The 11,464-nt window shown below is 39.7% G+C and overlaps 1 protein-coding gene across 1 annotated transcript; it reads left to right on the plus strand.

The window, feature by feature from the left end:
* Nucleotides 1-221: 221 nt before the first annotated feature.
* Nucleotides 222-2,538, plus strand: LOC149181087 (uncharacterized). The gene is made up of 3 exons (XM_089414083.1): nt 222-1,004; nt 1,473-2,327; nt 2,470-2,538. The coding sequence occupies exons 1-3, from the start codon at nt 222-224 to the stop codon at nt 2,536-2,538; spliced, it is 1,707 nt and encodes a 568-aa protein (XP_089270209.1).
* Nucleotides 2,539-11,464: the final 8,926 nt, after the last annotated feature.

An 11,464-nucleotide genomic window follows, 5' to 3' on the forward strand; every position in this document is an offset into this window, starting at 1 on the left:
TTCTGATATCAGACAATGCAACTCACTTAGGAGGAGAATTCATCGCTTCCATCCTTCCTGTTTCAGGCTCTGATCATTGGCCAATAACCCTCCACTGGAATTGACCCGACAACAGTATTAAGCGCCCCTTCCGGTTTGAGGCTTTTTGGTTATCTCATCCTGAATTTAATGAATTCGTCAGAGCTTCTTGGCTAAAGTTCAATCCTACGGATGGCACCAAAATGTCTATATTCCAACGGAAGTTGAAATATCTCAAAGGGGAAATTAAACGCTGGAACCACTCCACTTTTGGCAACTTCTTTAAAGCTCAAGTAACCCTCAATCAGGAAATGAAAATCATTCAGCAAAGGATCATCACAGAAGGGCGCTCTGAAGAGCTAGCCAAGAAGGAGCAATACATAGAAAATCAAATCCTTGAAAGGGCTTTACAGGAGGAAACTCTTTGGAGGCAAAAATCAAGAGTTAAGTGGCTGAAGGATGGTGAAAAGAATACGAAATTCTTTCACAAAACTACGGTGCAAAGAAGAATGAACAATCATATTTCCCACATCAAAAATGATCAAGGAAGAAGAATTGAAACCCATGAAGGCATTGAACAGGATTTCCTGAAATATTTCAAACAGGTGCATCAAGAACCTAACATAGATCGAACAGAGGCAATTGATAAAGTCACCAGACACATCCCCAAATTGATCACTGAAGATCATAATCTTATTCTTCTCAAGCCCACAAGCCTTCAGGAGGTTGAGATTGCTGTGCATCAGCTAAAAGCAGGGAAAGCGCCGGGACCGGATGGATTCACATCCAACTTTTTTCACAATTTCTGGGATTTAATCAAATGGGAAGTCTGGAAAATTGTTGAAGAATCACGCACTTTGAGATGGATGTACCCAGGTCTAAATGCAACATTCATCGCATTAATCCCCAAAGCAGAGGAATCCAATACTCTGGATAAATATAGACCGATTGCTCTCTGTAACATCATATACAAAATTGTCTCCAAGGTTATAGCTTCCAGATTGAAACCTTTGCTCCCCCTTATCATCTCTCCAGAACAATCTGGATATGTAGAAGGCCGGCAGATCACGGATGGAATTATTTTAACTCATGAAATAATCCACTCCCTAAAGCATTCAAAAAAACCAGGTATGTTGCTCAAAATTGATTTATCTAAGGCTTTTGATAGTCTAAGTTGGATATATATACAAAAAATCCTAAATGCCTTTGGTTTTGCCCCTTCCTGGGTTAGATGGGTCATTAATATTTTATCCTCCTCGTTCTTCTCTATTCTCATCAATGGCATCCTGTCACCCACGTTCCGTCCCTCTAGGGGTATCAGACAGGGAGACCCACTCTCGCCTTTTCTATTTGTCATCTTAGCTGAAGGACTAGGACGCAGTATCAAATCGGCTCTCCTCTCTCAAAGCCTCAAAGGTCTTTCTTTTCACCATGCTCCCTCCTATTCTCATCAGCATTTCGTGGATGACAATATGCTTTTTGGTCATCCTTCTGTTCAAGAAGCTCGTACCTTCAAATCCATCCTTTCAAATTTCTCTGATGCTTCTGGAGCCCTCATTAACAAAATCAAGTCTCAGATTTTCTTCTTTAATACCCCTCCTCCCACCCAAAGAGCCATTGCCCGCATTCTAGGCATTACCATCGCTTCTCTACCTTCTAAGTATTTGGGAGCTCCTTTAATTGCCTCTGCTCTCAAGCATTCCTCATGGAAAGACCTTTTAGAAAAGCTTGAAGCAAGACTGTTCCTATGGACCCACAGAGCTCTTAACATGGCCAGCAGGCTGGTGCTCATTAAAGCTGTTCTTCATTGCACGCCTCTTTACCTTTTCTCTATTCTAGCTGCTCCTAAATGGGTTCTTAAAGAAATAAAGCAGCTTCAGCGCAACTTCTTATGGGGTAATTCAGGTCCCAATCGAAAGTGGGCTCTAGTCAAGTGGGAGAATGTCTGTCTTCCAAAGAAAGCTGGAGGTATTGGGCTAAGAGACCCAGAGCACAGTAATATGGTAATGGGCGCCAAAATTTGGTGGAGGTGGCTCTCAAATCCCAGCACTCCTTGGGCCTCCCTATGGACAGCGAAATATGCGAACAATACCCCCATAGAGGATAGAATCAGAATGTCAGAAGTAAGTAAAGGTTCAGTCATCTGGAACTCAGCCATTCAACACCGAAATCTAATACAAAAGCATAGCTTCTGGGATGTGAAGAATGGCAACACAACACGGTTTTGGGAAGACTCATGGCAGCAGTTTCCAAAACTCAGAGACATTCTCTCCAACTTTCCAGATCAAGATATAAATCAGTTCGATAAGGTGAGTCAATTTTGGGACTCATCCTCCACACAAGAAAACAGAAAATGGAAAACAGCGAGTCAAATTATACCGCACAGCACGGCGCAAATTCAACTCTCTCTTTCCTCAGAACTTCAAAAATGACAAATCCTCTCCTCGGCAGGAATGGATATTCTCAGATGGGGATATGAGGAGAAAGGCATTTTCACCACCAGGGAAGCATACAAAGTAATTATCAAGGACAGGATAATCAGAGATAATTTATGGGATAAGATATGGAATTCATCGAATTGGCCGAAGGTGTCTACTTTTCTGTGGCTTTTGTCTCATAACAAGATTCTCACATGGGACAACCTCAGAAAAAGGAATTTCTCCGGGCCCTCCATATGTCCTAACTGCAAACAGGCAGAGGAATCAGCATTACATCTAATGCAAACCTGTCAGCTAGGAAGGAAATTGTGGGAAAAGGTTACATTCTGGTGTCAAAAAGAAGGCAGAGTGCATGGGGACATTAAAGGCACTCTTCGCACTTGGAGCCAAGAGCCATATCAAAGCAAACTTTTAAATACACTGTGGCAACTTATCCCTGGTTTACTAATGTGGAATATCTGGAAAGAGAGAAACAGAAGAATCTTCAAAAATCAATCACTGTCTATTGAGCAAATATGGACCGGATTACACCAAAATATTAAAGAAACACTGTCTATCAAAGCCTGGTCCCAAGAAGATTTCCCATAAATCCCACAGGAACAAACTATCTGGGACAACTGGAAGATTCACTTAGATCATCTGCTCTCTTCTATAGACAATTCCACCAGGTATCACAATCCTCCAACAAGTTGGACTCCGCCGCCAATAAACATGTTTCAACTTAACTTTGACGGAGCTTCGAGGGGTAATCCTGGGAAAGCAGGATTTGGCGGAGCCTTCAGAAACCATCAGGGCACTCCCCTTCTAACATTTTTTGGCTCAAAAGGCTGGAACACCAATAATGCAGCGGAATTGGAAGGATTATGGAGAGGGCTTAATCTTGCTCAAGACAGAGGTTTTTTTCCTCTGATTGTTGAAGGGGACTCACAAATTATCATAGATATGGCCTCAAAGCTTATGCAAGGATCCCCCATTCATAAAGTCAGCAGCAGCTGGAGAATGGCTCCAAGACTTGAGCTTCTAAACCAATGGCTTTCTCATCACCAAGCAATTTCCTTCAAACACATCAGACGGGAAGGGAACAAGTTGGCGGACTTTCTTGCTAATCTAGGAGTGGACACTGAAATGGATTTCTTCGATGGCCCTCTCTCCAGCATAGCCTCAGAGAACCAACTCTCAGACTTTCATACCATTGTAAAAAATGACATGTATCAAAAGGAGGCTACACCCCCGGATGCGGGTGCAATTACTGCCTGTTAATCAAATTGCATGCAACCGCGGCAGCTGTCCAAACACTTGGACGGATCCGGCAGTCCACACACTTCGTCATCAGTTGATATGAAAGGAGAAGAATGTGGAATTAAGGCTCTGGTTATAGCATTTAATGTTCATCCGGTTCGAGATCCTCAGCCAAGCGATTTAACCATGGCGTGCTCTCTGGTGTTTGCAGCTGATATTCGCAATCCTGTCCTCCTCTGCTCGCTATGCTTTCCGCACCCATGCTCTGTTCAGGGTGTATGGAAGCCCCTCTGGTTTCTTAACTTGGTTTATTCCGCCTGTGTCTGGTCGCCTTCCCTCCAGTTCCGGTCATCCTATTTACCTAAGCTCCCTGCGCACCCTGCTATGGCTCGACGTCGCGGCGTCCCCCGTCGTGGAAGCAATTCTGGTACTCGTGGAGTTTCTCGGCGTCGTGGTGGCTCTGCCCCTCAGAGCATCACTCCTTTAGCCTCTGCCTCTCCATCCTCTCCGCCTTCTGATCATTCTCAGCCCTCTCTGAATAGCTCCTTTCAAACTACTCGGTTCAGGTTCAGAAGTAGGCTCAATAAGCCTTTAATCTCTGCCACTATCACTGTAATTTTCTCAGAGGAGGAAGATGAGCTTACGAGCTCAGATGACATCTCCAGGGCTCAGTCTCAGTCTCAGAATACGAGCGAATTTCAGGGTGAGATGGCTGGAGTAGTCCTCAATGACAATTTCAAGCAGAATGAGGATGGACTTCAGGAAGCCCCTCAACCCCAGCCAGCTTCTCCACAAGAGCAAATTCTTGCTTGTGAACCAGTGCGCTTTTCTGGAAGCGTTCTGAATCTCGTTATTCCCCCAGATGGCAGTATGATGGGAGCTGAAGATAATGAAATGGTGACCTGGATTGGCTCCCCCAACCAGGCAAACGTGGACGCGACAGGCTCTCCTCCGCAGGATTAAAGACTTCTGGCTTAAAATGCCATGACAACAGTCCCTCTTCTGATATTTGGTACTCAAGTTATGCTTCCATGGTTCTTTTTTGTCCTATCTGTGCATGTCTCAGGCTTCTTTTTGATATCAGCATGAATTGTTACAGTCTTCAGGTCAGAAGCCTGGTTTTGGATCTTTTTGTAATAGCAGCTTTAAAAGATAGTATTTCTGTAAGTGATCAGCTACCTCTGAAGTATAGATCAACTATAGGACAATCTAGTTTTTTTTCTTTCCAGCTCACTTCAATTCTTGCTTCAAAAATTCTCAATTATGTAAAAGGACTGAAGTTTGCTATATGCATAAGTCTCTTTGGTGATGGGCAGGCTACGGCCCCCTCAGAGGTTTAATCCTCTCTGTAAATATTTTTATCTTTTTTAATAGAATAGTCTTTATCCAAAAAAAAAAAAAAAAAAAAAAAAAAAAAAACATTTAAAAAAAATATTAATATTAATATAAAAATTCTCTCCCAAATAACAAAGTTTGAAACCATTACAACAATATACTCAATATGAGGTCATCAAATCATGGGGAAAAGAATAATCATCAATAATATATCCAATTTTTCACACACATATGAAAATTGTAAATTTCGCATTCTTCAAGAGAAATTAAATTGTATTAAGTAATTACGTCGTAAGTAGTTTCCCTTTGAAAACAATTCCCTTGATTGTCACTGTGTCTCTGTCTGAACCATTAGATCAAATGTTAGATGATTGAAATGTTTTAGGCCATTAGATCCACAATCTCCTTCATTTAGGCAACCAAATACCTAATAACTAACTTACTAAACTAATCTCTCTTCCACCAAGCTATGATATACAAGGTTGAGTTGCAGGTATCTATTGCAAGCCTGAGCCAAATGCTTGATATACAAGGTCGATTTGCAGGTCTCTGTTGCGAGCCTGAGCCAAACATTGAATGTGATCCTCCTTGGTATCGGTTTGATTCCAATAAAACGGTTACCCTCGGGACATGGTCTATCATCGGCAACCTTACAGCGTGAGCGTGAGCCTGAAAAAGGAGCCTGAAACTGCGTGTGTAATGGAGGAGGGCAGGGCGATTTTCTGAGTATGCTTCTGAGTATTTTTTTAACACTAGCATAATTTTAGTCTACTTACACTCTGCCAATATTTGATTCTTGTGGGTTATACTTTATATATTATAGTTTGCAGAATTGGTATTATGTATTTGATTTTCTCCTTGCATATGAGAGAGAATATTTTTTGAAATTTATTTTCTTATTTAGTATACTGTCTTTGTAAAAGGATAATTATTATTTTTTTCTAACAGAGGACATTCTGCCAATGTTTTATTCTAGTGGGAAATGAATGAATTATATTCTATATCTTATAGTTTGTATAATTGGAATTTTTTATTTGTTTTTCTCCTGGTATATAAGAGACGGGTTTTTTTCTAAATTTCTTTTTTTTGCTTGGTATAGGTATTATGGATAATGGAACCCAATAACCCTAACATGATTTGATACTATAATTTTAGTGTAATATGAGATACAGTTATTCAAATTTCTAGTTATTATTCTCCTCATATCTATAGCAATATTATTTTAATAGTTTTCTTTACTGGTTCTAGTTTCTTGAGTCCTTCTAGGGATTTCTCACCTTAACAGGTAAACCCTTGCCACAACCACAGTTTTTCCCTGCGTGTTCTTCTATATTGTGTTCCAGGATCCATAATATGTCTTATCAGAGTTCATTTTAAGATATTTAAATATGAAAATTACGCATATAAACTTCTTGTCTACCCAAATGGAATTATGTATACGCTGTGTGGGATGTCCAATTAAGTTTTGGAGTTTGTGAATTGTAATATGTTAATCGCAATAGAGAAATGATTTATGTTCCCTTCCATATAAATGTATTAATGCTCTATGCTTGCATTCTTAATGGATTATTGATACATAACCATCCACAATGGTTGAACGATATATTTATATCTCAATTTTATTGACCTCATGGTTGAACAATTGTAGGAATAACCATCCATAATGTTGGGTCCCTATAATACTAGTGATGACCCCATTAATATTGTAGTTGCATCCCTTATTAATATTGTTGTGCCCCTGTTATCCCCATATTGTTATTACTGTGCCCCATAGAATCCCTCTATTGTTATTTTTGTGGCTTTATATTATTATTGTTAGGTCGGTTGGGTTATATTGTGACTCCTTAAACTCCTATATATAGAAAGGAGGTTTTGTCATTTGTATCATCCAAGAATTGTTCATTTATGTAATGTAAAGGAGGTTTCCCTGTCGAAGAGGCTGAATTCTAAGGCGTTGATCTATCTTTTCTATCTTTCTTGAGCTGGTTTCATAACATTTGGTATCAGAGCTTTGGATTCTAGGGTTTCACTGCTCCAAACAGGTCATCGTGGAATTTTCGCTATAAATTTTTTCTGCGAAATTTCAGAAGCTAAAAAAAAAACTATTTGAGAATAAATCACACTGAATCTTGGGCCCGAATTTCAGATCTTTTCGCGCTATATTTGCAGAGATATGATCTGAGGAAGTTGGTCTTTTTGCAGACTCCTGAATTACATTCCAAACAGGTGACCTGGGGAAAATCGTCATAACTTTCTCTCTAATCATCGGATTGAAATTTTGTAAGAAGGTACAGAAAGAGGACGGACTGTCGTTTCTTTTATATCTTTTTCAGAGCCAAAGGTCGAAACAAGGACACGTGGCACATCGTACAAGTTCGCTCTACTGAACTAGTCTATAATCAGGTCACTGTGGGAGAATTGACATAACTCTTCCTTGGAGAATCCAATTGGGATCAGACTGGTGGCATTGGAAAGAGGTCACAGAGGGCTACTACAAATCACAATTTCAGAACTAGATGATCCAAAATTACAGAGATACATCAGAGGCAATATCGAGCTCCTACAAAGTGAAAAAAGGTGTGTAGATTCTTTTAAATTTTTGCTTAAGATTGGTTTGAAAATTTATTTTGAAGGAATTCAAAGGGCATAGTGGAGCATTATTATCGGTAACGGATGGCCCGAGGAAAGAAAATGCAAACACCTAGTAAGCAACCTGAAAGCCCTAGCATGACTCATGAATAATAGGAAGAAATGCTACATGATATATCAAAATTACAAGAACAAGTGCAACAAATGTCACGCTCACAAAAGCTAACAGAAGCTAAGATAAATGACGTGGAATCTAAGAAGGATCATATACTAATATACAACAAGTCTTGGAAGGATCATGTTGAACATGTTGACAAGGTGCTACAACTATTGGAGGAGAAACAATTATATGCAAAAAGATCCAAATGTTTCTTTGGAGTAGAAGAGGTGGAATATCTGGGTCATATTGTATCTCATGAAGGAGTTAAGGTAGACCCTAGAAAAATTAAAGCCATTAAGGAATGGAAAATCCCCACATCCATAAAGCATCTGCGAGGATTTCTTGGGTTGACAGGGTATTATTGCAAGTTTGTTAAGAATTATGGGAGAATAACAGCACCTCTAACAACATTATTGAAGAAAGATGCATTTTCATGGACTCCAGAAGCAACAAAGGCCTTCAAACATCTTAAAGAGGCAATGTGCCAAGCACCAGTCTTAGCTACACCAGGCTTCACAAAAACCTTTATTGTGGAATGTGATGCTTCAGGAAATGGAATTGGTGCTGTTTTAATGCAAGATGAAAGACCCATTGCTTTTGAAAGTCGTCGAATCAAGGGAAAGTTTTTACACAAAGCTATTTATGAGAAGGAAATGTTGGCAATACTCCATGCACTTAACAAATGGCGAACCTACCTAATGGGAAGACACTTCAAGGTAAAAACAGATCATGATAGCCTTAAATACTCTTTAGAACAAAGATTATCCTCTGAAGAGCAACAAAAGTGGGTCACAAAAATGTTGGGTTATGACTTTGAAATCATCTACAAAAAAGGGAAGCAAAATGTGGTGGCAGATGCACTCTCAAGAAAGGATGAGGACGTGGAAGCATTGTTGTGCACCATTTCTATTATCCAACCAGATTGGATAAACGAAGCAAGGGAGGAATGGAAGAATGACGAAGAAGTGTGGGCACTTATTCGAAAGTTACAACAAGATTCTAGTACGTCTGATACATTTAGTTGGTAAAGTGATTCTTTATGGTATAAAGATTGCTTATACCTTTGTAAGAATTCCCAACTAAAACAAAAGATTCTTATGGAATTGCACACTTCTCCCTTAGGAGGGCACTCAGGATTTTTAAAAACTTACCACAGGGTTAAGAAGGAATTTTTTTGGGATGGCCTTAAATCGGATATTCAAAAGTTTGTGGCGGAATGTTTGGTTTGCCAACAAAATAAAGTTGAAACAATTAAGACCCCGGGTCTATTACAACCTTTATCCATTCCAAGCCAACGTTGGGAGGAGGTTTCAATGGATTTTATCACAGGTTTACCCAAGTCTGAGGGAAAGAGTGTCATCATGGTGGTAGTTGACAGACTTACCAAGTATGCACACTTTTGTGCATTATCACATCCATTTAAAGCCAGTACAATATCTACTGCATTTATGGAAACAATTCAAAAGCTACTTGGAAACCCAAAGATTATTGTAAGTGACAGAGATCCCATTTTCACTGGAAATTTTTGGATAGAATTATTTTCTTGTCTTGGTACTCAGTTAGCTCATAGCTCATCTTATCATCCTCAATATGATGGGCAAACTGAGATAGTAAACAAATGTTTGGAAGGATATCTTCGTTGTTTTGTATCTGATAAACAGACACAATGGGTCAAATGGTTGCCTCTAGCTGAATGGTGGTATAAAACTTTGTTACACTAAAAAATGTCACCATGACTATTCACAGTTAGGATGGCTCTATCAACAGTCATGCTACCCTCTTAGGCAAGTCTTATGCCTCTGCTCTCCATGTCAAACTCCAAAAAGAGAGAAAGTCTTTCTAAATGTATTTATCTCTAGGGACGCAGGTTCTCTCAACCTTACCTGCGGGGACGCACCCAATGTTCACAAAAACTGCGTCTTTGGACGCTCTGTATGTAAAGGTGCAGGTGCGTCCCCCTGAAAAGGTTAAAATGCGCAAGTTTCATCTTTAAAAAGTCACTTGTGGTCATTTCTAGAGCATTCTAGAAGGTTGTTCGACGTGTATTGAGCGCCTCCAGATGGTTCATGCACTCCTACCAAAGAGGAACTTATCCCATCAATAAGGGAGCTATCCCATCCAAAGAGGGGATTATCCCATTGATGGTGGACCTGATTAACCTCCTCTTGAGCACTATAAATACAGGCATTGGGCCAGAAGGAAAAAGGGTTGAAAGCTATACATTTCTAAGGGTAAATGCTGCAGGAATTAGGACTCCCATTTAGAAGCTTGTGAGGAGAGATTGCCATCTTTGCTTGTTCTATTTGGAAGTGGGTGAGCTTTGTCAAAGTAAAGGAGAACTCTTGATGGACCCTGGGAGGGACTTGCACAACACCAAGGCTCAGGTTGTATTTGTTCCTTTTGTTACCTATTAATGCAAATGAGTCCATTCTTCTCAATAACTTGTTATTTATGAGTTGTTTCATGTACTCCTTGGTCTATGTGTTAAATATGTTTTATTCTATGAGATTATCAAGTGCTATTTAATCGTTTGATTGTTAGTGTATGCAGGTTTCAAAGTGAAGGAGGAGCTCATCCGGATCAGAGGAGCTGGACTGCTACAACAGCGTTGGATTACAGGTAGGATCTAAACACTTGATTTCCCATATAGTAAATGCATGTTTAGAGAAGGATTGCTCTTGTTTGTCTTGTTTGTCACTAGAGAGTCTTAGGCTCCTAGGGAGGTTGGTTGTGTCCGCACAATCGACTCTTTCCGCCTGACAAATTGGCGACTCCGCTGGGGATTCCATTGATGTGAAAAGTCTTTTCCTTTGTGTGAACTTTGCTCTGAGAAAATTGGTTTATTTTTCTGGTTTTGGCTCTGTGACTTTGTCTGTGGGTGGGTTAGCTTAGGATTAGATTCATTTTGATTTTTCTTGAGTTTTTCAGTAGGACGCACCCTCTGAGTGTTGCACAGTGCGTCCCTGGACGCACTGTCGCTGTGTGCACAGAGCGGGCCCGCACCTGTGCTAACGGGTCGCCTGCGTCCCCTGCTAAAATTTGAGAAAATTCCATTTTTTGCATTTTTGCTCTTAGATTTTGTTTTTTCTTAGTTTTTACTGCCCAGATTCATTAGTCCTTTGTCAAAGATCTTCACCTGAACTTGTTTCGATAGCATTGAGTGTTTTAGTGGATTTCATCGAAGTTAAGCCCTAGGGTTTGATTTTTGAGTAGGTCTTGTAGTGACTTTGGCGGTAGAAGTTGTCAAGCCTTAGATCTCTCTGGTTTTGTCAGCATTCTAAGAAGTCAGACCTGTCATAAAGTCTACCTGTGTGAGCAACTTACTATTGAGTTGTCTCTTTGGGCAAATTTCGAAGTGCTTGTTGTTTAAGTCTTGAATTCCATTTTACAAAAAGAACAAAAAGATTTGAGTTTTGTTTTGACTAGTCTTTTGATTCTGCATTAGCTGGTCCTTGATTTGATTTTGGTCAAGTAAAACAACCTAGAATCATCTTTGTGAGCTTTTGCCTTGTTAGGTTTGCTTAGAGTAATTTCCTTTTTGATTTGCTTGTGAGTCAAGTTTTCATAGTTTTTATAGCTTTTAAGATTGATTTTCGTTACAATAGATTTATATGCTTTATTAAAAAGAGAAAATACAAAAACATCTCCTTTGAAAAGTTTTGTTTCAAGTAGCTTTGAAAATTTT

This window comes from Pinus tabuliformis, chromosome 3_2 (genome assembly GCF_031772625.1).
Source record: "Pinus tabuliformis cultivar Carrire ecotype Pingquan chromosome 3_2, CPIR1, whole genome shotgun sequence".
NCBI lineage: Eukaryota > Viridiplantae > Streptophyta > Pinopsida > Pinales > Pinaceae > Pinus > Pinus tabuliformis.